This window comes from Scardinius erythrophthalmus (genome assembly GCF_964197995.2).
Source record: "Scardinius erythrophthalmus genome assembly, chromosome: 1".
In the NCBI taxonomy this organism is placed as follows: Eukaryota; Metazoa; Chordata; class Actinopteri; order Cypriniformes; family Leuciscidae; genus Scardinius; species Scardinius erythrophthalmus.
In genome coordinates, this window is record NC_138221.1 from 41,110,445 (window position 1) to 41,136,788 (window position 26,344).

The following is a 26,344-nucleotide window of genomic DNA, read 5'->3' on the forward strand; positions in this document are numbered from 1 at the left end:
AAATATACATATGTATTTAATCTCATTTTATGAACCAATGTCTTTGCTGCTGACCTTTGATGATCAAATTCAAACATACACAGTAAAAAACGTTGGGTTACACATATTGGGTCACTTGGTAAGTTGTAAGTAACACTATACTGACCTTTTAGTTTAAACTGATAATCGTTTGTTTTACTCGCGTCTAAGTGCATATGAAATACTGTAGATTCATACGCGTGTGGATAGATGAAAACTGTTTTTTTTTTTCTGTAAACTTGTCTTTCAAAGATGATCATGAAGAAATTGCCTTTAAAACCCTTTCTGACATCCTTCCGTCATCGCCATACGTCACAAATGTAAAACTGGTGTGTCCAACATATGCTGAAATGAAGCGTAGCTTAAAAGACATTCAGCCTGTAAGTAAAAGCAACACTATCAAATTAGCTTTGATAAATTACACTGCTCTGCAGCTCATATGCATCAATTTCTTATTTTCTTCAGTGATTCTGCTTGTTAATAGGATAGTTCACCCAATTTTTTTTAATTATGTAATTAATTACTTACTCTCATGTCGTTCTAAACCTGTAAGACATTCGTTCATCTTCAGAAGACAAAGGAAGACATTTTTGATGAAATCTGAGAGCTTTCTGTCCCTCCACTGACAATCTACGCAACTACCACTTTCAAGCCCCAGAAAGGCAGTAAAGACATCATAAAAGTAATCCATGTGAATGGTTTAACCTCAATTTTATGGACTGACGCGAGTGCTTTGTGCAAAAAAAACATAATTGTTGCGTTCAAACAACAAACGTGCTCTCGCATCAACACAACACGCATGCATCGAGGGGCTCTTGTGAACATGCGTTGGAGATTAATATTTTGTAAATTATGGTTAAGGGATAGAATATACTCATGTCGCTCCATAAAATTGAGGTTGAACTACTGTAACATGTATTACCTTAATTATGTCTGCTACCTCTCTGGGGCTTAAAAGTGGTATTGCGTGACTGTCAATGGAGGGACAGAAAGCTCTCAGATTTCATCTAAAAAATTTTAATTTGTGTTCCGAAGATGAACGAAAGTCTTACGGGTTTGGAACAACATGAGGCTGAGTGATTAATGACAGAATATTCGTTTTTGGGTGAACTAACCCTTTAACAGCAGGTGTAATGATTGATTAGAGTGACCATAATTTAATTCAATATAGCACTGATTTGGTGTATATTTTACGTAATTTAACACTGTTGATGTTATCACAGTGCATGCCATGAACTTTCTTTATTTTTTTTAAGGTTGGAACTAACATGGTGCAACTGAACAGTGAGACAAGCCAGGATCCACATGACTTGATGCATACAAAGTTTTAGTGAAGTTTTTATCATATTCAGTGGAAGCAGTTGAACAGAAGATTTTATTTCAAGCAATGGATGTGTTTAAAGGTCCCGTTCTATGCCCCTTTTCACAAGATGTAAAATAAGTCTCTGATGTCCCCAGAGTGTGTATGTGAAGTTTGAGCTCAAAATACCCAACAGATCATTTTTTACAGCATGTTTAAATTGACATTTTTTGGGGCTCAGAAAAACGAGCCGTTTCAGTGTGTCCCCTTTAAATGCAAATGAGGTGCTGCTGGACGACACAGGGGGCGGAGCTTCATGAGCTCGCGCTCAGTCTGTCAGGAAACATTCATCTCACGGAATGATGATAATATCAGAAACTCAGTAACGGCGTTCATTTCGAGTCGGACAATAATGCCTACAGAGTCAGATTGCTGTATAGAGATGAAACAGGTATGGTTTAGTAGTTTAATTACGGTTATTATAACGTATTTGTCATCTGCTTGTAGGCTATGTATCCATTATTTATTAATAGCCTACAAGTCTGCTGTCTGAATGATGATCAAACATGTACTGATGAGTTTAATAAAGTTTATTGTACATCACACAAAAGATGAAGCGTCAGTTTTACTTCAGAAAATCACCGTAAGAGCTGAGTAAACACAGTAGCCTAAGTTATAAGAAGTGCGCAAGTAGCCAGTAGAGTTGAGGGAGCATTCCTGTGGGCGGAGGTTAGTCAAGAAACGGTTCTGGTGATGTCACTAATGCAGGAAGTAGAGGGGTGTAGTCCAATCGAGCCGTTTTTTGTAGTCAACTTCTGTTAAATAAAATATCTCGCTTGGCATTGAACTTTGAGCTTTATAATTTTACAGATATTATTTATGCTCTAACAGCAACATTACACACTAACTAAAGTTTTAAACATGGAATCGCATGCAACGGGACCTTTAAAAACATTTATATCAATGACATAAACTATTTAAAGACCTCTGCACCCATTTGGGAGTTTTTGTAGCATGCAAACTTTAATATATCCGGAGGAGTTCCTTCAACACATTACTGCCTCATTAAGAACGTTGATCATCATCATTAGGTCCAGTAGCCAACATATGTATTTGTAGTTTTATTACTTAAGGTATGTTTACAACAACACATCAGTGCATACAGTGTATAGTGAAGACTTTTTAATAAAGTTGTGTTTATTTCTTAAAGGATTTAATGTTATGAATTTGTGTATTCTGTCCATATTTGTGTAGGTTTTGAATATTATGTGTTAAATTTAGTGTTCTTTTTTTTATTTGTGTGTGCTGTATATACATTTTATGTATTTGTATGTACATTTTTGTGCTGGTGCTGGTATTTAAATATAGGTTTTGAATGTGTACTGTTGCATAGGTTTTGAATTTATGTACACAATTTATGTATATTTACAATAAATACTAGACTCCACTGAACAGATGTGAATTTGCACTTCTTTCAGCCTGAGGCTTATTCATTTAACTTTTGGTGTGAAAGGGCCTTTTTGCCAAAAAAATTAACTTTTTTTGTTATTAGAAAGACAATCAAGCAAGCCCAGCCCAGATGAGAAAAAGTAACGCAAAAGCGCATTACTTTGCAACTTTGCCTAAAAAGTATAGGCTAACTAAATAACCCGGTTAGTTTCTTTTTTAGGGAACGCAATATTGTAATGCATTACTTTAAAAAGTAACATTCTCCAACACTGCTCAGGACTTTGAAAGGATATTTTATTTAAAATGAAGGATTACAGAATTTTTTTCCCTATTTCTAAACGTGTTAAATCTGTTTATGTTTCTAAACATTTAAATTTCTATGTTTCTAAATGTGAGTATGTTTCTGGATTTTTTAAAGCATTTATTATAGCTGTCTGGGCACAGCAAAACAGTCCTGGGATGCATTTCCCAAAAGCATCTGGAGCCTAAGTTGATCATGTTGCCACCAGGCTCATGAAGTATGATGCTTTTTGACAAGCAATTGGTATAACCTCAACTATAAAAAATAAATAAATGAATAAACACACAAATGTTAAACAAATCAAAGAGATTAAACTAAATGGCAGAAAGATTCTGAAACTTTTCACATTGTTGTAGTACTTTAGAATTATTTATAATAATAAAAAAATTGTATTATTATTTTATTAGTATATCAAATATAATCATATTATAAATGGTTAATAGCCTATATAATAACATTTGACAAAAAATCTGGTATCTTAAAAAAAAAAACAAAAAAAAACACCACTGCCATCCAAAAAAGATCAGAGAAGGATTCAGATACTTTACTATAGTACGCCTACTTGAAAGTGTTTCCATACCTGAAGACAGTCGTCTATATGGAGGAGTGTTGTGTCGTACACTCGGGGCAGCACCGGGCTCGTGTCTAGGTGAGTCTGTGCCTGTTTAGTTAAGACGCACCCACCGGTCTATGCCACTCCCTTCCAGGTGAAGTTGTAACAGAAAGCTCCTTCCTTCGCGCTGCTTACCTATGAAACAAACGAAAACACTTTAAAATCCTTCCAAACGCTTCATTTAGACGGCTGTTACGACCGAACAGTCCCAAACGACCGAAATAACTATAAAAACAGCTTGGAGATGGAGGCAGCGCCGGGCGGTCTCGGGCGCTGCTCTTGCGCGTTCTGGCTCGCGGTGGCTTTCGACGTATTTGGACTCATCATTTTATTGCTTGGCGTGTTTGGAGATTTGTTTTACTATGACTTTTTGATATATGCAGGCGCCATCATCATTTTCCTGAGTCTCATCTGGTGGGTTTTCTGGTACACGGGTAATATTGAGGTGCCCCCCGAGGAGCTTGAGGATGATGTGGGTTTGCTGAAGAAGGGCAGAGGTTTGGCAGGGGTTGTCAGGAGGTTCTCCAGTCGCCTCTCGAGCGGAATCAGAAACTCTTTCAGGAGAAATGAGGGAACCCGAGGTCAAGGGTCAGCTCCCCGTCAAGCAAAGCACAGAAGAGAAGGCGGTCAAGTACCAGTGGCTTTTGCAATGACCTCTCAGGATAATGTGAGCACTGTGTCTGCGGCCGTGACAGAAACACAGGTCATATGAACCATCAGGAATAGCTACAGGTTAATACACTTTAATTACGTTTGGTTGTCTGCATTCTATCAATAATAGACATAATAGACCAACTTCACCAGTTTATCAATTCTTTGTTGAAATTAATTGTTTTAAGCTATACTCACAGTGTTTGTAAATGTTTTATGAATGTGTCATCCCTTATTCTTGATTTAATAATTGGCATGGTATGAAAATTGGACATGGCATAGAAAACGTTAAAGAAATGACTTTGAGGAAGTATTTGCATCATAAGTAAGGGCATATCACTCTGTTAAACATTAACCATGAAACCAACAATAGCTCAGTTCAACAGTGGAGACCTGCAATGAAAAATATGACAGATTTATTTGCATGTTTAAGACTTTATTCATATTCTTTCTGCACGATATGAAGACTTATTTATTTGAGTGTGACTGCAAATGTTGTAAAGAATGAAGGACAATAAAATAATATATAAATGAATAAAATAGCAAAGCAAAGTATTTAAAAATTGTGTATGAAAAATTTATAAAAGCACAAAAAAAGTATTTTGTATTTAAGTGGGTTCAGCGAGGATAAATATATTGGTAGACTGTAAGTGAAAATAATATAGAACAAACAAGAGAGAGACTTTTTAAATAAAAATGAAAATGCTTTAACATTTTCTTTTTTTATTTTGACAGGTTACAGAAGAGGATATTCAACCATATGGCATTGAAGCAGAGTTTGGTTTTTCTCTCCTGTTGAAACAATCATTTTTTTTTTTACTTTTATTGAAAATGTTTACAATTGAATGGCATTTTGTATTATTTGTTGATTTGACTGATTTTGTGTTTTGTACTTTGTACTATACACTGAGATTATGCACTGACAAAAAAAAAATGGCTGTATGACAAAAGAAATACAATTGTGTACTTTCCTACATTTAATTGTGTATTTTGTATCTGGATCTAAAGGTTTCAACCAACATATGATTGAAATCCAGACCTTTTCTAGTCTCCTGCTTTTATTGAATCTCATACATCTGTACTGTATACAACCTTTGGACAGTGAGAAGTGTTATTAGGTTTGCTTCCGCTCTTATCTTTGTTTGCTCATACCAATTTAGAATCAGCAGGTGTAAATGAAGCAGATGGGCGGCAGGCAATTTGATCGTTAACTCAACGACGGGCCTCTCTTTTTCACAACAGTTTACTAGATATTTACGTACGTTCAGCTTTCAGGTGGATTTACAGCTTTATTTCTCAATCTTGACATTATGTTTATTGAGAAAGGTGATTTATTCCTAAACTTTGTTGTATTTCTTCCTAAACTTTGACAATTTTAAGATATGCCAGTGCAAACATGCATTTTAGTCTGTGACTAACTTAAGCCTTGTCTGTGAAACCGTGGGTTAATATTGAAATCTTGAGTGAATCTTCCGAAGAATTATATTTTGTAGCTTTTAAGTGCGACAGTTTTCAAACCTATATGTCAGGGGTCTTCAGTAAGAGGTCCACCAATTATTGTTAGATCTCACACAAATTGTACACACACACAAAAAAAAATACAATATTAAGGAATAGGTCACCCCTAAAATGTCATTATTTACTCACTTTCATGTCGTTTCAAACCTTAATATGACTTTCTTTCTTCTGTGGAACATAGAAGACATTTTGAGAAATGTGTCAGTAATTTGTTTTATTTATTTTTTATAGGTTTTATAGGTTTCACATGCAAGTCAATGATAACACGTTATAATATGCCAGACTAAAATGCGACACACCATTTTATATCTATGTACTGTCTCAGTTCTTTCTAACAGCTAATGAGGATACAGAGGGAGCATTTATCGAGTTATCACACTTCAAACCACTAGGTGGCAGAACTTTCATTTCTAGATCACAACTGAACTGAACAGGGCCAGGCTACTTCCGTAATAACAATATTACAGCTGTATGAGAGCTTCCGGGTGTGCAGAGCTCGGCATGGGCTAACATCTGGGGATTCAGATTCTTTATAAACAAAACTCATGTAGTATGTTTTTCAAGAAAGAAAAAAAAAAGATTTTTTAATAAGTCTTAGGTTGTACAAACAGGTTTTAGAACAAGTTTCAGAAATCAAGTTCTTAGGAACATGGATGGACTCAAAGGCATCATTTGGATTACATATTCAAAATATAGTAAATAAATGAAGGAAGGGAACTAGTATGCTCCGATGCTTGGCTGGGAGAGATTGGGGAGCTAACCGGACCTCATCAATAAGAATATATAGTGCAGTATTAAGATCTATAAAACCTATGCATTGTTTATTCTTCTGCATCAGCATCACAGATAAAAAAGGTGGGAAGTATACAATCACAGGCTTTAAGAATTTGCTGTGGGGCTTTTTTTATCACCAGTAGCCGCGCCCTTACAGATGGAAATGGGAGAAATGCCTTTGGTGGCAACAATTGAAAATGGTTTACTGGATATCAGTAAAAGGACACAAAAATAGTCACCATTGTTAAAGATTTTTTTTATGAACTGTTGGGAATATGAATATTCACAAGTAGCCAGTATAATGAAATATATAATTTCTAATGAAATTAGTCCGATGTTGGCAATATCAGCTATGTCCAATGCCGTTGGTCAATCTACACTTACTGGAAGAAATAAATGACCCTCAGAGAAAGATTTCTGAAGATTTGTTGGTGAAACAATATTTACATCAAGAGTAGCTACTCAAATATATACTAATGGCTCAAAATATCCTGAATCACAGCTGGACTTTAAAATAGGTGAAAGAACATCTAATTTCTTATCTGTTTACTCCTCAGAATTGATATTCAATTGGCCCTTCAATGGGTGGAACTTGGAAGAGGTAGCCTACATTTGCCTCGTTCAATCTGTTCTGATTCTTTATCCCTTATAAGTCTGAAAAATGTAAAATATATAGAACATAGGATATGTTCTTCATATATCTTCAGACTCCGTTAAGAATTCATCAGTCTGGAATGTCTATTCTTAGTATTGGACACACAACTTTGAATCGATCACTTTTTAAAACTGGTAGCCTAAACAATACAGGATTGTGCAGCAGCATATGGATTACAAACTGTCGAACATGATCTTCTAAAGTGTGCTGGTTTAAAGAACTTGCTGAAAAGCGACTACTGCTTTATAAGAATATTTTAAGAAAACACATTTGAGTAGGAGAATGGTCATTTTTATTTTTATTTATTTATTTTCCTTCAACGCTTCTCACTGACTCCACCCCAGTAGGTGGCGGAAATGCACCAAACCTGGTTTGCCAACCGCCATTAAAGTCAGAAAAAGAAGAGCTCGGCATGGTTGCGCATGTGATTATTTCGATATTTCACCTATAATGCCGGCTTTATTTATAGCTTGTTTTGAACAAACGTTTTATTTTTGGTAAGTTATTGTGATCTATTGACTCGCGTGGTGTAGTCGTTTTAATAACTAGGCGCAGTCTTTAAAGATGCTTAGAATCTTCATACAGCGTTTGTCTTATTATTGATTATCTTTACCATTACCATGTGTAACGTTACATGGAGGCAGCGGTTATAGTTTACTGAATGAATTGTGAAGTGGATTTTGTTGTCATGTGTCGTTGATGTTTTGTGTTCTCAGATTAAGAGTTTTTGCGATAAATAATGGAATGTCCTGGCAGAGATTTCCTCAATTCACCTCCGATGAAAACTGTGCGTTTTGGAGGCAATGTTGCCAACACTTTAGCTAAACTACAACAGGCGAGTAGGGCCAGATTATAAATACAATATAATGCTAATACATATCAGTGTCTGTGAAACATGCCCTGACATGTCTGATGTGACGTCTACAGGGCGACTCAAGTGACTATGAACTGATCAAACATCAACTCTCAGATCCTGATATTAAGGCAAGTATAGCTTTTAATGGATATTTCAGAGTTCCCATGCTCAGTATTGTGTTCACCTCGTTTTAGTTTAGGTCAATGTTGACTCCTTTCAGGTCAATAATAGTGGCAGTGTTGCAAAGTTCATCAGTTATTAATAAGCAATTTCAAGTTAAAGTGATGTTCAGTTTGATATTCTTTTATTTATTCTCTCGAGCCTGTCTGAATCAAAATGATGTATACAAATCCTAATTTAGTAAGCACAAATGATTGGTGTTGGAATTTTTAAATGCACATTTGAAATTTGCTTTCTCATTGTTATATTTCTCATTGTAGGATGCTCAAATTATCAGCTGGTTGCAGGAATTCAGGGTTTGTGTCACTCAACTTGGAAAGGATCATGAGCAATTAATATATGTTGTTTTGGTGAGTGAAACCGCAATATGTCAAATGTGAATCAAATACAGTCAGATCACTTTAGCTGTAACATATGACATGTTTCCCCAAACAGAAGCTGCCATGGCTCGGCCGCAGTCAGGCTGTCGTGGAAGAATATCTGGCTTTTCTGAGTAATCTAGTGTCGGCCCAGACGGTGTATCTCAGACCCTGTCTCAGAATGGTCGTCTCTAATTTTGCACCAAGTAAGATTATTATTATTATTATTCCTTGATAATGCTTCACTCCATTCACTCTGTTCAGATCACTTTAAATCACGTTGTTGTTTTGCCTTTTTTCCAGAGAGAATAAGAATACAAGAGGGAAATGTGGATATTTCAGATTCTGATGACGAAGATGAAAGTTGGTGCATTTCATTATATAACTTCTTGTGGTTTGTGATTCAATTTGTGATATTGACTATTAGACCTGTCACGATTATTAATTAATCGTATGGTTGTGGTTATTCTACCTAATCACAATTATTTGAGATAACTGCAGTGGTTGTGCAGTTTAAATTTCAATGACATTTTTCCATCCAAATAATGAAAAATGCCATCAAAAGAACACTGTTATAAAGTACAAAAGATTGTCAAAGGTCTTCCTTCATATGAAATGAAGGCTTGTGTGTTTAATCAGACTGCATTATATATTATTAATATTATTGAAAATGTTATATACATATTACAAAAAATAATTTACACTCTAAGTGACATGAACAAAACAGAATTAAATCGTCAATCGCAATTATTTGTATAATTAATCGTCAGCACAAAATTTGTGATCGTGACAGGCCTATTGACTATTGTTTTTGTTGATGTACCATTTTATTAATACTATGGTAGCACTTTATTTTACAGTCCTGTTTCCCATGTACACATTATGTACTTATTATAGTAATTGCAATAACTCGGTAATAACCCAGAACCTACACCTAAACCTAACCTTAACCCGTGACTATGTGCGCTAACCATTACCATAGTAAACATGGTAAATACGACTGCTTGAAGAATTCAGACAAATCATATAGGCTATCACAATTGTGTATTTATTTTATCTTTCAGTACGTCTCGTCTCTTTATACCGGACTGTCTGATATCCATATTTAGCTCAGCATGCGTCATAAAATTAAGCAAGTTTGGTTTTTCGGGAGCTTCCTCTGTTTCTCTGACTGAAAATTCACAATCTTGACACAAATGAATTCATTATGATCAATGTATCACTTACTATTGTAAAACTGTGGTAAAACATTGATGCTTAGGTTTAAAAACGGCCACTTTTATCATATCCAGTGATTACTTTCTGATTAGTTTTCTGAAAAAACTTCCATTTGTTGGTGAAATGATGGGTTTGTGTGACGTTGTTCCAGATAGGCGTGTTACGGGCGTGTTTTAGTGAAGCGCTGTGGAGCTTCTGGCCCGAATGTGGAAACGCAGCATGGTTTTGGGCTCGCTGCTATAGGTCCAAGGCTATTAGCCCAGCCCGGCCCGTTGAAAGCACTGGCTCGCACTGGGCCACTAATCGCCCTTCTACTCCACTCCATAATTCACTATTTCTTTTCAAATTCACACAGATCTGCCGAGGACCTTTGATCAGTGTCATCAAGCCTTACAGCTGATTACGAGATATGTTCCATCGTAAGTGTCTCACAAAATCCCCCAAAGCTTCTTTTAAATATTTAGCAGTCCCTAATAAACTGCCTCGCTCTTTCAGAACCAGTCGATTCCTGATGCCAATCCTCTCTGACAAGTTCCCTTTTGTGCAGAAGTCCACCAGAACCCTTGTGAGTTATTCACAGCATTTAAATCCAGTACTTGAGTAAAGTAATGTGATTACATGTGTGAATGTGATTGTACTGAGGCTGTGCTACCTTTCCACTCAGGAGTGTTATGTGCACAACCTGTTGAGGGTTTCGGTCTACATCCCTGACCTGAGGAGAGACATCTTAGAGCTCATCATCAGCAAGATGCTCACACTAGATGTAAGCGGCACTGTACTGATGTCTTTGCATCCGTGCAGATGTTTGACTGCTGCTTTTTACATTTTTTGCATTCATTTTCTTACAAAAAAGCATGACCTTTTTTTTTACATTTAGGTGAGTGCACCACGGAGTGAGATTGAAGAAGTGGAAAGTGGAGCTCAGCAAGATGCCAGTGGAGCATCGCAGGATGAGTGCCTCTTCAATATGGTGAGTCCAAAACACTATAACACTCACACTCAATGAGACTAATTTAAAGTGATAGTTCACCAAGAAATGAAAATGTATCATTTACTTAACCTCATTTTCAGTCGTTTTAAACATGTATGACTGACTTTCTTCTGTGAAATCTTGAAGAATGTTGTGTAGTCACTGTTATACTTGTAGTGAATGTGAGCAGGAGCTTTCACGCTTAAAAAAGAGGCAAGATTATCGTAAAAGTAGTCTATACCAGAGGTCTTTAACCCTGCTCCTTCAAACACACCTGAACCAGCTGCTCAAGCTCTTCAGGATCGCTTGAAAATCACAAGCTGAAGCAGGTTGGATGTAAACTTTGCAGGGCAATGGGTCTCTAGGAGCAGAGTTGAAGACCTCTGGGCTATACATTATTTTGAAAGCAACACAGCAGGTTTGTATGAGGGAATGGGCTAACTCATTCATATCATAGTCTTTCTTTTAATGTTTGAATAGTCAAAAATCTACTCTTTTGATATGGTTGATTCAGGATGAGGAAGAGGACTCTCCACTGAATTCAACACCTGATGGAGCTGCAATGGTCCATCCCATGGCAGAGAGACTGGACACAATGATGACTGTCCTGCTGGCTTTTATTAAAGACATGTGCCATGTTAATGGTCAGGGAATTACCATTTTATTAACTCAATAGTGTTGTTTTTTTAAGGGATGTTAGTCAAGAAGAATGTTTAATCGCAACTTCCGTCCTTTTTTTTTAGCAATGAAAACAAGAAATTTTACCTTTCAAAAGTTTGGGGTCAGTAAAGGCATTTTTAATCTTACAAAAGATTTTTGTTTAAAACAAATGAACTTTCTATTCATCAAAGAATCCTGAAAAAAAAAAAAAAAGACTGGACTAATGATGCTGAAAATTCAGCTTTGCATCACAGGAATAAAGTACATATATTTAAATAGAAAACACTTATTTTAAATTGTAATAATATTTTACTGTGTTTGCTGTATTTTTGATTAAATAAATGCAGTACTGGTGAGCATAAGAGACTTGGAGACAAAAACATTAAAAAATCTCCAGCCCAAAACTTTTGAATGGTAATATATGTGTAATTGTGTGAGCCACAATGCAGAATATAAATACATTTAAAGAAGAGTGTTAAAATACACCAGCATTAATATATAACTAATGACATGCATTATTAATATGTGCATTAATATTATAACATTTTTCTTTTTTTTTGTTCCAATCTCATTAGGCTCTTTAGATATTGAGAAAACCAAAGCTCTGTACAGAGACCTGGTGTGTGTGTTTGATAAGGTGGTGCTTCCCACTCATGCCTCCTGTCACGTGCAGTACTACATCTTCTACCTGTGCAGCTTCCATCTGGTAAGGTCCCACTTCTCTCTCATTCACAACCAATCAAAAAGCACACCTAGACATCTAAAACTTTTTTTTTTTTTTTCAGGGTTTGGCTGAAGCTTTTTTGGATCACTTATGGAAGCTGTTACAAGGCCCCAACCAGCCCCCCATCCTGAGACAGGCCGCTGCTGGGTACATGGGCAGCTTCATGGCAAGAGCCAAGTTTCTGCCAGTGTCGTAAGTGACTTTATCATGCAGTTTTATCTTATCTAATACATTGGAGTTCAATATTTAATCCTCTTTCTTGGCAGTGGTTTGTTACCTCGATTAGGGAATTAAACATTAATGCCTCCATGTTGGTGTCTGAGAAAGAAAAGGGGTTTGATTGGACACGGGTACCTTTAGTTGTCAAAACATAATTTGAAACCTACATGTCAAAATAGAGTTTCCTCTCTCTTCCACAGGACAGTCAAGGCCTGTCTGGACCTGTTAGTTCCCTGGCTGCACCTTTACATTGACAGTCAGGACACGGGATCCAAAGCATTCTGTGACATCAATCTCCACGGCCCCTTTTATGCAGCCTGCCAGGCTGTGTTTTACACACTGATCTTCAGGCACAACGTCATTCTGGAGGGCAGTCTGAAGAAAGGTCAGTACATGTGGAGTTTAAATCATTTGTAAGTGTTTTTTTTCTTTTTTTATTAATTTATCAAAAACTGCATGCACAAACCATGACCACTTTTAAGCATGACATTTATTTTGAATTTCAAATTCATTTAGATATTTTGAGGGTAAAAATAGAGGAAGTCAAAATTGTAGAGTAAAAAAATAACCTGATAACATAATGAAGAAAAAAAGCCTCTTCAAAGGGTTAGTTCACCCAAAAATGAAAATTCTGTCATTAATTTACTCACCCTCATCTCGTTCCAAACCCATAAGACTTTCGTTCAACTTTGGAACACAAATTAAGATATTTTTGATGAAATCTGAGAGATTGACAGTCTACGCAACTACCACTTTGCCGCTTCAAAAAGTTCATAAAGAGATCGTTTTCATAAAGAGAACCTGGATTGCACCCGGGTTCAACTGACGTCAGGGGTTGGTTCGTTTGGATCAGGGTTTCTCAAACTTGGTCCTAGAGGGCCACTGTCCTGCATAGTTTAGCTCCAACCCTGATCAAACACACCTGAGCAAGCTAATCAATGTCTTCAGGATCACTAGAAACTCACAGCTAGGTGTGTTTGATCAGGGTTGGAGCTAAACTGTGCAGGACTCTCTCAGTCTCTGCAAGATTCGGAAGGGAATGATTCAGATTTCTCTCGGCACAGCTACTAGAAGACAGACAGGTTGCTCACGTCACATCTACGTCGTCAAACTCAGTTCGAGTCAGTTTGAGTCTGCGCGTCAGGAACGGAAGTCCTAAAAAATCGCTAAAAATGGGCTTCACTTGTCTCAAATGAGTTCCAATGAGATGGCTCTGTCCACTTCTTATACTGTCTATGGTTCGGACCAGGCAATCGAATCAAGTGTGAAAGCGCCCTCAAAGATCAAAGTCCTTTCTTTATTAAAGTATTTTAACAAAAGTGCTTCATTGTGACGTTTGTCTGCCAAATCAAACTCGTGTGGTCCAACCAACATGCAGAAAAAAAGGCAAGTGATATAAAGAGGACCCTCTCATGACAAGGTCAATAAGCCTCTTAAAATATCAGATATTTTTTACAGCAAAACAAGGTCAGTTCAGGTTGTAAAAAAAAAAATAAAATGATAGTAGAATTAATACAAGCATGTTATTACTTTTTTATTTGCACCACATGATGTTTTGTTTATATATTTAATTGTAAGAATCAACATGAATATGAAGAGTACATATCTAAGACCTTGACAAATGTGTTTGCTTTTCTTTATGGTGAACACGGATCATTCTGCAGGGTTGGCGTATCTTCAGGGTTTGAATCTCGAGCGTATAGTGATGTGTCAGCTCAACCCTCTGAGGGTCTGTCTACCTGCTGTCACCAACATGTTTGCAGCCATCACCAGGTACAGCACAAGAGAGAGGTTCATCAGGTAACAAAGCTTTATGAAATGAATGCATGACAAATGAGGGCGATTTCACCCGTCTGTTGGCAGGAAGTACCAGCTCGTGTTCTGTTACACCATCATTGAGCGGAACAACCGCCACTTGTTGCCAGTGGTGAGGAGTTCAGTGGGCGGCAACTCTGTGTACACTAACACAAACCCCCTGGATACCTTCTTCCCCTTTGATCCATATCTCCTGAAAAGGTATGAAAATCATGTCCATTTCGATCTGTCTCAGTGCTGGAATAATAGTTCACTGGATGTTTGTTTATTTATTTGTTCATTTTTACAACAGCTCTGGAAAATTCATTGAGCCAATCTACCAGGTGTGGGAGGAGCCATCCGACTGTATGATTCAAGTGCCCAAAAAGGAAGCGAGAAAGGTGACCCTGACCTGCATTCAAAGTGGCCACAAAGAGGATTTCATTTGGATACTTAAAATATACAAGTGAAATGGCTTCTCGAACAAGAAAAAAATGCTGGGAGGGACTTGATTTTGTTCATTGGGAATTGATTAGATGGTTATGGCTTGTTGTTGTTGTTGTGATGTCATGTGAGTGACAGGTTGTCCCAGTAAACACCTTATCAGAGAAGAGATGTTATTTTAATTAAAGATTACGTGGGCGCACAAAATATGTGCACGGATAAAAATACATCAATTTTCCATAAACTAAAACAAACTGAATGATGGGTGTCAAATAGATTTTTCATGAACTATTCTCAGAGAATATCTAATAACACTTTGATCTGGTCTCATAGGGGTCTATGGAGGAGGAAGATGACTTTCTGCATGGAGAAACACCTCATGGAGACTCAATAATGGGCATGACTCCGGGCTCTTACGACTCCAATCTGCACAGTCCGCGGAGTGTGGGCTCGCCCCCCATCTCTTTCCTGCAGCGGCCTTTCTGAACGATCCACTGCTGTCGTGAACAGCTGCTCACAGACTTCACGCCACGAGGGGGCGCTCAAGGAATGCTTGTGTTGGCGCAGATCTTTCTCTAGACACACCAGCATTACTGACCCCAGTGTTTGTCAGTAGTTTTACTCTCTACTACACCTTAAGACTGCATCATATGATACAAATATGTGTTTGTTGCATATTTTAGCTATATTAGTAGTAAAATGAAAGAAACATTGGTTCTCAAGTTGACAGTCGAGACTATTGTAATTAAATTATCACTGAGATAATTAGCAATTTTTAGTAAAATTTTCAGCTTGTTCTGAAAGGATTGGAGAGTTTGTAATTAACTGGTGGTGTGTTTCATTGGTAAATGGGCATCACTTTCCATGTTATAAGTTTGAGGTATGACTAAATTGGTGTCTGTTTGTACAAAATATTTTGTAGGAAACTGACCATCATTTAAAGATGGAGTTCTGTTATCTGTTAAAAAGTTATTGGAATTTTTGGACTTGTTGTCATATTGTTCTGTACAAATTTCACATGCACAGTGAATATGTTCTGAATGTTGTGTTTGTGCAACACTCAAGAGTTTTGAAATTTGTACTCTGTAAAATAATTAACATGAAATAATGAAGTGGTCATGCTATTTTATTAAAATGGTAGAAATATGTAAATAATGACTGTTTTCCTAAAGGTATATTACTCTGTTAATTTTTTTATATATAAATTTCTCCCACCAAAAATCCAAATGTTTAGTATATTTTGAGTAATACAATATAAAGGTCAATAATTGCATTTTTATCCTTACGCTAGATATATATTACTGTTCAAGTTTAGGGTCAGGATTTTATTTCTTTTTTTAAAGAAAATAAAAAAATTCAGCAAGGATGCATTAAATTGATTAAAAGTGAGAAGGACATTTATAGTGTTACAAATGCGGTTCTTTTGAACTCGCTTTTCATCTAAGAATCTTTTAAAAAAAGAATCAGCAACTGTGATTTTTATATATATATATATATATATATATATATATATATAAAGGTTACTGGAAGGTCAAATTCAGTGATGCATCCTTAACAGAAACTGTACAGATGTGCATATTCATATCTTTAAAAAAAGCAGACCCACGCAAGCTGTTGCAGATTACACAAGCATTAAAACTGTGTCCGCATGCAACCCTTGGTTGCCAAATAAAAATGTTAAAAAATGTTATCATGAGCCAGCTGTGGCACAACAATGTATACTGGCACATAAGCATGAGTGGATTTCAAAATAACAGACAAACCATCTAGTATTTTAAGTGTCCAAAACTACAGAATTCCACTACATATACAAAAACACACATGACACATTTGTTCTGACTTTAATAAAAACATTACAAGAAAGATATTTAGGCCACACATATGATGCAATCTAGTTAAATCACAGGACTACATGTCAGCATTTGTAGAGCATGTGCTGTTATTAATATCAACAAACCACCTCCATAACCGTACACCTCTATCCTCAGGAAATGTATGATACCAGCTTATTACACATTGATATAGGTGATGGTAGATCCTACACGCCAAGACAAAACAGCCGAATACAGCGAGCTTATGAAAACAGTAACCTGAACCATGTGCATTGTTCAGCTGAATGGATGCATTCGGGGTGGAACGCTGCAATATGACCCCCATTACTTGATTCTAGTGCCATGACAACCAAAATCCCCCTCAGAACTATCAGCACAGTGACGAGGACACTGAGACGGAGCAAAGTTACCGTCCATCTCAGAAGCAAGCCACGAAGGATCCCCCCTAAAGCACTTAACAGACCATACCTGATAGTAGTGCGGTGGATGCTGGGTGACACTGGACCGACCTGTACCGCAAATGCGTCCGAGCACAGACTGGCGCGATCGGCAAATACATGAAGAGGACATCGAAGGGTTTGACGGCAAGATTTACAAGCTTTATGACGGCAAGCGCCCACGTACTTAGAAGCGAGCATGTCTATGTGTGTCTGCATAATAAAAGATTCGGACCAAAAATATAAAATCTTCAAAACGTCATAGCACTTCTCAGAACAGATACAAATAAGCATCATATCAAATGATGAAAAGTGGGGACTGTCCCAAAAATCCCTAAATGAAATGTAATACATGTACTGTATAATATAGCTAACTCTAAAAGAGAGGTCAGCTGCTCAGCCACATGTGTGTTCATTACAGTGGGGAGATATACGTCTGAATGCTCTCTTTCTCATTCTGAAGAGATCGTCTTCCTAACTCTTCGTGTTTTGCACGGCACACGCTCGAAATCGCATTTGAGCGTCTCAAAGTCGCCTCTGCTGTTAATAGTGCCGTTTGTGTTTCAGATTTCAATCCCCTTGGTTGGTTTCTGCCTTTACATTATGACACCGAGTAATGCTACATGTTAAATAAGTACATGGACTGCTTTAAAAAATGGTTATCAGTTTGATCAGTAGAGCGCAGGCCTCTGATTCCACTCGAACTATGAACTGTAACTGAGTTACAGACCACACTGCAGAACTTCACAGTCTCTTATTTTCCACAGTATAGTTTCAGTTCAGCCTTGATGTTCTGAATGAGCCGGGTTTTGTCTGTCCGTCCTAGACGCTCTACTGACCTCTCCGCTCCACTGCAGGACCGCCGAGGACAGGAGGTTGTGGCCAGTGAACGAGGCTACAGGAAAAAAGAGAGCATGATTGTAGATCATGTGTGGTATTACGTAAATCTGTAATATTCTACTGTAAATATGATACTGAATCTGAAAAATGTTGTTTATGCCTATGTCATATTCCCTTCAGAGGACACAGCTTCCATGGTGAGAGCTGACACTATTGGACATCAGTTGTACTTTTACATAATGTAAACATTTTTTTTTTTACTGTTAGACTTGAGTGAAGAAAAAGACTAATTTTCAAATTGTCAAATCAACATTTCAGGAAAATGTTTTGGGGATTTCATACATGTCCCCTGTAGTGGACAACGGGACTTAAAGCATGTTTATCAGGCATTTTGAGAGACACAGCAAGTGAATAGGGAAAGAGATTATATATTAATATTCCTATGAAATATTTGATATTATGAAAATGTCGCCAATTACTACTCCCATTATTACACTTCTTTTTTTTATTACATGTTGCCCCCAGAATACATTAGCATAACGTATGAATCAAATATCATTATTATCATATCAATTCAAGACTATAAAAAAAAACTAGAAGTGAAGGGTCTTTACAGCCTTTTAATTTCCAGAATCTGTGTGTGTTTGCAGGTGCATATTGTTTATTATTAATGGGTTATAAGATAATAAACAGGTACGATTTTAAAACAGTTTCATCTCAGATCAATATCTCTTATCTCCATAATTATTTATGTGGCGAAATACCGTGTAATAAGTGGTATGACTGTACCGTATCCCTTAAATGTCCCGTCTAGTTTGAACTTGCCACGCTAGCAACTGCTTTCCAAGTGAAAGCTTTGCGTTTAAAGAGCTAATAAAATATTTCAGCGCAAGTCAATATTTCGTGTCTAATCACTTATTTATGTGGCAAGTAGCAGTGTGATAAGTGGGATTTGGCCTGAGCTGAACTCAGCTGACAGCAGCAGTTGAAGGGAAAAATGCTGATTGCTTCATAACACAATAACGGCTACTCACTTTGAATCACAGTCCTCTTCGGCCGTCACAACGCATCCCTCTACGTACTGCGGTAATGCTGCAAAACAACCGAACATTTTGTGTGACAACACAGATGTGACAACAACACAAGTTCAAATGAGTTCATTAGAACAAAAAGTCCAGAAACTGTCCCATTCTACCATACGAAGCCACACTGCACTCAAACAGAGTCGGACTGAAAGAGCTTTGAAGCAGCCACTCAGATTAGACACCCAGAACTGGTGATGATCTAGTGCACATTTCTCACTTACTGTGATCCTCAGTGCAAAGTGAGCAGACGCCATCCACAAGCTCTTTGGCCTCAGCTGCGAGCTGGCAGGCGGGGTCGGGGATCGGGGAAGGTGTGTCGGGGCTGTCAGTCGCCGGAGACGCCCGTGCGCTCCTTTAGGATGAGAAGGAAATGTCATGATCACTGATAGGGGGACCACTGCAACTTTCAATGTGTTTGGCTTGAGAAACTTACCCATTTTCAATCCCAAATAAGCTGGTGTTGGTGAGAACTTTGTGGACATTCTGTAAAAATAGTGCAAATTATAAACTTGGATGTTCTTGAAGGACCACTGATACCTAAATACAACAGATTACAACTGATTTTAAGTCAAAAAGTGGTTTTCTTTTTACCTGGGCAAAGCCAAGGAGTTTCTTGTTGGAAATCTCCAGGTGTTTCCGTGTGAGTTCAGACCTTCTCAGCTGGCTGTCAATGACATTGAACTTTCTGTTCAGATCCATCACATCCTCCTGTGAAAAAAATGGCCTTTAATATCAGTGTTGTTAAAGTGAACTAAGAGGATGTTTACACAACACCGTTTTCCAACTAAAAAAAGAAAACCTTTTATGCGTTTTGGCTGTTCATTTACACGACAGTGGCGTTTTAGGGGCCTGAAATGCAAACGTTCAAAAACAGGTTTCAAAGAGCACATTTTTGAAAACAATATCGTTATCTTCTCCATGAATTTGTGAGAACGGTGACGTCATCCACATGCACACTACGTTTAGTCTATAGGCATGCGTGAGTACTTGACAACCAAAACAACAATAGCGGACTACAGGACTGTGTTTGTGCTGCTCAAGACACTGAGTTTATTAACACTTCTCCAGCAAAGAATTGTATTCACCGCTGTGTAGAAAAATGTGTACGTGCACAGGTGCGTAGTATTTCTTGGCATCGTCAACTACTGGCCTGCATAATGCAGCGTTTTTAGTCGTTTTCACAGATCCGTGAGAACGGGGATCATTTTGACAACGTTGTCGCCTGTACGTGAAACTTGCGAAAACGCGAAGGAAAAACGTTTCCATTTTTGGTACATTGTGGTCATGTATACGTAACCTTAAACTTGAAATTAATTAATACATATAAAATATAATTATTAGACAAAAAACTAAAAACTGAAATGTTGCATGGCAACTAACGCAAAATACAATCAATTTTAGCTGAAGTATTAAAATGACTAAAACTAAAAGTGAAATAAAACCAAATTAAAGCTAAACAGAAATGTTTAAAAAAAACTGACAAAAACTGACAAAAAAGCACAAACAAATACTATAATAATACTAAAATAACACTGTTTCAAGTGTTTGTCTGGACTGGACAGTGTTTAATTAGATAACAATCACCTTGCAACTAATTCCAACAAGTTTTCATCTTGTAAATTTCATATAAATTATATGAGTAATGTTTCAGAGAACAAAGAGATGTGATGAAAGAGGAACAATTACCTTGGTAGCCTCAAGTCCTCTCTGTTTCTTTCCGGCTACCTGGTTCTTCAGATCTTTGATTTCAGCCTCCAGGAGCTGAATGACCTGCTCGTAGTCTTGTTCGGCACTGTTAGTCTGTCTCTGAACAGCCTCTGCTACCTGGAGCTTACTCTTCAGACACTTATTCTCTTCCACTGTGGCCGTGGCCTTCTGTTTCATCCACGCACATTGAAATAAGGGAACACACAAATTGACGGGTGGACAAATGTTCAGATGCTTATGTTGTGATAGTATATATTTGAATATATTATATATATATTAAATCAGCTCTCATGCCTCTTTATATTTGGATGCCATATTTTGAGACATTTAAGATTAGTCACATAGAAGAAGTTGTGTTTATTTCCAGGCTTTACCTCAGCCGTCTTCTGCAGTTCCTCCTCCAGAGTCTTCTTACTGTCTTCTGTGTCTTTCAGTAACACCTGAGAGCAATGTCAGGGATGTTCATGTCACAAAAGCTCTTTGCACAAATGTTCAGCTCAGTCTTGTACAGAGCCTCGTACATGACACGTGGGAGAAAAACAGATATTGTGGCCAATGGATATTTGATCCCACAACTTATTCATTTGTGGCCACAATTTACCTAAAATGAGGGAATACATTAATTTGTGGCAACAATAACTTGTTTTTCCCCTTGCATGTCATGTGTGGGACCTCATAGTCTAGCAAAATTTGATTGAAAGTCAACCAGGATCCAAAATGAACTTTCTGCCACACCAATGATGTGTGAATTAACTACCCCACACACCCTTAACACAATGCACAACTTACACACTCACACAAAATATTCTTTGCATTTCTTCTCTTCTCTAGCTTCTTTCTATTTAGTTGTCAGAAAACCTGGCATTGTTTTCTATGAATAGTGTTGACTCCTTGACATATTGCTTTGTTCCTTTCTTGTAAGTCGCTTTGGATAAAAGCGTCTTCTAAATGCATAAATGTAAATGTAATGCAAATGTAAATTAAATGTAAATGTGCAAAATGTACTGACTAAAAATATTTCTTATAGGTTATGAAGCTTTATTTTGTATGGGAGCCCATTTCTGCCACATAAGAAAATGTATCATGTTTTTGTATATCATAATTATGACACAAAAAGTTGAAATTATGACATTCAAGCATCATTTAGATTTTCTGTCAATTTCAACTGTCATCATTTTTTTAAAATTTTAAATCAATTTTGACTTTGTATGTCATAATTTGGACTTTATCTCAAATTCCATTTGTCAAAATTCTGACTTAGGTCAATTTCAACTTTTTATGTCATAATTATGACTTTTCTCTCATTATTATGATTTAGTCTATCATAATTATGACTTAGTATGTCATAATTATTATTTACCAAAGCATGAGTCTTTTTTTCTTATTGGCGAAAATGAGCTTCCATAATTTTTCTTTTTTTTTTCTTTTTACTATTTATTTTCTGTCTATTCTATTTATTCCATATTCTATATATTTTTTGTTGTTATTTTGTGGGTTTTGGTGAGGACTATTCCACGTGTTGAAACATGGAGTTAAACATGATGGTAGGTTTTCCACTGAGGGAAAAGTTGTACGAGCTGCGACAGGTGTTTCTTAAGTGAATCAGTCAAGACCAGAGGTGGACGAAGTACACAACTTCCTTACTTGAGTGAAAGTACAGATGCTACTGGTCAAATATTACTCCGTTACAAGTAAAAGTTGTAAAGACCTATTTTTAAGTAAAAGTACAGAAGTACTCGTTTTTAAAAGTAATTAAGTATCAAAAGTAAAAAGTAAATGTCAATGCATTGTTTTATTATTGTTGCATTGTTGTATGTAATACTTAAAGTACCGTATGCCTCTGAATCTATGCCTGCCTACCCTCATATCAATATCAAATGTATTTCCAAAACACAGTTCCAGTAGTGGGATTGAATGTGAGATTGAATAAGTGCACTCAATAATGTCCACAATGGTTTCGGACACCCAAATGGCTGTTCCCTCAAATAGTGCCCTATTTAAATTTTTTTGGCTTTTAGTATGAATATGTTAGCCTTACTGTTATCTATAAGCTAGTGTGCTCCAAAAAAGTGACAAAATTTGCATTTAGAAAACCAAACTCAACGTTGAAAATGAAAATCAGGTTTATGTCAGAATCCAATGTCAGATTGACGTTGATCTCCAACGTTGGACAGACGTTGTATTGTGGTTGCAAATGAAAATCGGGTTGACGTCAGAAACCAATATCAGTCGGGTTCTGACGTCAACACGACTTTTATTTTCAATCAATATCTCATCAACACTGACTGATGTTACTTTCTATTTAAGGACCTTGACAGATTTGTAGTGGAGTAAAAAGTACGATATTTGTCTTTCAAATGTAGTGAAGTTAAAGTAAAAAGTTTCCAGAAAAAATAATACTCAAGTAAAGTACAGATACTCAAAAAGTGTACTTAAGTGTACTTTGTTACTGTCCACCTCTGGTCAAGACTATCATTCTTACAATTTGACTAATTAATTTACTGGACAATTGTTGGTTTATTTACTCACTAAAGCTAATTTTGACTTGAATTTGGCACTTAGCGAATGTTCATTTTGGACCCTGCAGTCAGCAATTATAGTCCTATACTTATATATTGATTGAAGGAAGCAACACAATCTAGCTACCTCTGTTTATTTCAGTACTCACCTTGAGTTGTTTCATTTGCAGCTGGAGTTGTTTGACTTCCGTCTGAAACTCCTCCAGCTCCTCACTGCTGTAGCTGCACTCTGACTCATAGGTCTGAAAGAGAGAGTGACACTGTTAAAACAACTCTTTCATAAGTGTGTGACCCTACCTCTGGGATCTGAAAGTTAAAAAAAACAATAAAACCAGTACCAATTCAGTGCTCATACATCTATGTGAGACAAATCCAAAGGCACAAGGCCACAAAACAGGCAAACTCTGACAATCGAAGCGTTTAAGAGCTTCAAAAGACAGCTTTGATAATTTTTCTGAGCGGGAGAAAAGCTCCTTTAAGATCCCTGAGTAAATCTCCCGACATGCTCAGCTTCAGGAGAAAGTGAAGTCTCAAATGTGAGGAGGTGCTCTGAGGATTGTGCCGAAGTTTAGCCCAAATCAAAGTCAAGCACTCCGATACTAAATCCTGCGGGTCTACTTACAGGGGAATGAAAGGCAGAGGTGTCCATCAAACTAGCTGCTTCCTGATACGAGAACATAAAGGGTCCCTGTCCCAGTCCCGCCTCCTCCAGCTTCTCTTGATACACACTGCGGGTGGCTTCCACAAAGTCTTATTAAGGAAACAGAGGCATATTTAGAAATAGCCAAGAAGTACACTAGAAATATAGAAATTTAGATTATAACAATTACAGTATCAAAATCATTAAGAACTCAGAGGCTGCATTTATTTGATCAAAAATACAGTAAAAACAGCTAAAAAGCTAAATTTTCAGCATCATTACTCATTGTCAGATATTCAGTGTCACATGATCCTTCAGAAATCATTCTAATATGATGATTTGTGCTGCTTTATATGTTTGTGAAAACTGTGATACACAACCTTTCAAAAATTTGGAAAGTAAGATATAACAAAAGAAAAAGAAAATAACAAGAACAAATTACATTTTAAAATAGAAATTATTTTAAATTGTAGTAATATTAACAATATTACTGTGCGTTTGATCAAATAAATGCAGTTATTCGAAACTTTTAACCAGTCTGAGTGTAGATTTGAAAATGTGATTTCAGGTCAACATTTGCTTTCTAAACAGAAAAGTGGGTGCCATATAGTCTCTTCTCCTGTCACTCAGCTAAATATATCCAGATTGTTCCTCATAATAGGAGAAAGAGCATCTAGAGGGAATATTTATGTTCAGGTGCCCTTGCTGTAAGTGCACAGCTGAAGTACAAGAAAACAGGCAGAACTCTTGCTCCACCACACACACTTTGATCAGGATTTGCCGAGGTGACATCTTCCTGCTGAGGAGTTCAGGAGTGAAGCGTAACTCCCTGTCAAGAGCAGCCTGGAAATATACTTAGCTGTCTAAGTTTGTACTGAACCCAATTTTTTTTTCCCTGACAATCTGTCTCTAAAAACCCATTCTAAGTGTTTCAGAGCACAAACTCAAGCCCAATATCCAAATACGGAATGTGATTCCCTTTTCAAAAGGGGTATTTCCGTTCATGTCAAAATGTGATTATTTCCTGTGGTTATTTCAGGAGGATGGTAACCTTATCTTAGGCACGCAAGCCGAACCAGTAATCATTGGCATCCAAAGATGAATACGAGAGAGATTAATATTAAATGTTTTTTTTTCAGTTATTTCAGTAATGTTGAAATCCAACGCATTGCGTGCTAAACTACAGATTTTTTTCCGATAAACTGCAGTAATCCTTTTTTCTTCATCATGCAACCTGTTTAATTTAGTTATAAGCACTATGGAAGCCTAACACTCTAACAGTGAACAGTGCAAGTAAACTGCCTATCAAGTGGGTCTCATGTGCTCATACTGGTGATTCAAAAGTGAGGAAATATAAAAAATGGCACCTCAGATCAAAAGGGTTGCTGACCCCTGTTTCGGATTCATCTCCAATATTGAAATATGTGATGAATATGGGGATATAAGTCCACATCAAAATGATTGTGAAAATGAGGAAAATTTCCTGCATCTACAGTAGTTGACAGACTGAGGATCATGTTAAGAATGTGTCTATACCTCCATATGAGACCGTTCCCTGAGGGTCTGTAGTGAGACTCTCTCTGAGCTGCCGTCTCATCTCTTCTGTTAAATCCAGACCCAGGTACGACAGAGCCTGCAAAATGATCAAATGGTCAAAAACCTTCATCATTATAGTGCTACAAGCCTGTGCTACAAATTCTTTTAATTTATTCACTTCAATTTTCCAATATTTTATTAATTGACTACAAAACGAGTGCGAAATGTTTCTTTAAAAAAAGAAGAAAAAACGGTAACGCTTCACAATAAGGTTCATTAGTTAACATTAGTTAACTACCTTAGTTATGATGAACTAAGAATGAACAATACTTCTTCAGCATTTATTAATCTTAGTTAATATTAATTTCAGCATTTACTAATACGTTATTAAAATCAAAGGTTGTATTTGTTAACATTAGTAAATGCACTGTGAACTAACATGAACAAACAATGAATAGCAGTATTTTTATTAACTAACATTAATAAATACTGTAACAAATGGATTGCTCATTGTTAGTAATACATTAACTAATGTTAACTAATGAACCTTACTGTAAAGTGTTACCGAAAAAACTATAAAAACAAAAAAGGAAAAATAACTATGAACACTGAACCTTAAATATTTAGTATAGTATATTTTAAGAGTTGACAGATAACTATGATTTCAACTGTATAGTATCTAGTCAAGCTTGAAAAGAGTCATGCTACTGCTACATACACAAGATGGCAGTGTGGTAACAGAGGTCAAGTCAGTGGCGTACAATAAATCCAGGCTTATGGTCCATAAGAGTTCAAAAGGCATTAATAAGGCTAATCAGATTAAGGTCGAACCAACAATCTGATACTACCACAAAAATAAGATATATACGGTTCAACCACCAATGGCAAGAAAACTGTCCTGTACCAGATAAAATATCTGCTTGAAAAACGTGATGGACAGTGCAATGAACAGTATAAAGTCACAGAAAACTTTGCACCATGTCAAATACCTGTTCGTGCAACACTTAACATAGTGTGCATTGTGCCTTTAGTCCACATTTAAGTG

General features: G+C 36.8%; 3 protein-coding genes across 5 annotated transcripts in view; 2 read left to right on the forward strand and 1 right to left on the reverse strand.

The window, feature by feature from the left end:
• Positions 1-3,806: 3,806 nt before the first annotated feature.
• Positions 3,807-5,311, forward strand: LOC308687637 (transmembrane protein 238). Its single transcript, XM_081360321.1, has 2 exons — positions 3,807-4,413; positions 5,068-5,311. Exon 1 carries the CDS (start codon positions 3,926-3,928, stop codon positions 4,391-4,393), a length of 468 nt encoding a protein of 155 aa, XP_081216447.1. The 5' UTR covers positions 3,807-3,925; the 3' UTR covers positions 4,394-4,413; positions 5,068-5,311.
• A 2,349-nt stretch (positions 5,312-7,660) lies between these two features.
• On the forward strand, positions 7,661-15,695 carry rrn3 (RRN3 homolog, RNA polymerase I transcription factor). Its single transcript, XM_081371950.1, has 18 exons — positions 7,661-7,776; positions 7,996-8,114; positions 8,207-8,263; positions 8,576-8,665; positions 8,751-8,880; positions 8,978-9,037; positions 10,248-10,311; positions 10,388-10,457; positions 10,557-10,655; positions 10,770-10,862; positions 11,377-11,506; positions 12,098-12,228; positions 12,308-12,438; positions 12,666-12,850; positions 14,130-14,238; positions 14,329-14,481; positions 14,573-14,660; positions 15,037-15,695. The coding sequence occupies exons 2-18, from the start codon at positions 8,019-8,021 to the stop codon at positions 15,187-15,189; spliced, it is 1,839 nt and encodes a 612-aa protein (XP_081228076.1). The 5' UTR covers positions 7,661-7,776; positions 7,996-8,018; the 3' UTR covers positions 15,190-15,695.
• An 833-nt stretch (positions 15,696-16,528) lies between these two features.
• LOC308700840 (syntaxin-binding protein 4) overlaps positions 16,529-26,344 on the reverse strand; it is a gene marked incomplete at its 5' end in the record, with an annotated part of 65,124 nt that continues 55,308 nt past the window's right edge. For all 3 annotated transcript variants that reach the window (XM_081382654.1, XM_081382653.1, XM_081382655.1), the window contains 10 exons: positions 16,529-17,867; positions 18,847-18,904; positions 19,119-19,249; positions 19,331-19,380; positions 19,489-19,605; positions 20,584-20,772; positions 20,979-21,044; positions 23,273-23,365; positions 23,746-23,873; positions 25,300-25,396. In XM_081382654.1, coding sequence (XP_081238780.1) covers positions 17,804-17,867; positions 18,847-18,904; positions 19,119-19,249; positions 19,331-19,380; positions 19,489-19,605; positions 20,584-20,772; positions 20,979-21,044; positions 23,273-23,365; positions 23,746-23,873; positions 25,300-25,396 — 993 coding nt within the window. In that variant the 3' untranslated portion in view covers positions 16,529-17,803. The remainder of the gene's footprint in view (positions 17,868-18,846; positions 18,905-19,118; positions 19,250-19,330; positions 19,381-19,488; positions 19,606-20,583; positions 20,773-20,978; positions 21,045-23,272; positions 23,366-23,745; positions 23,874-25,299; positions 25,397-26,344) is intronic.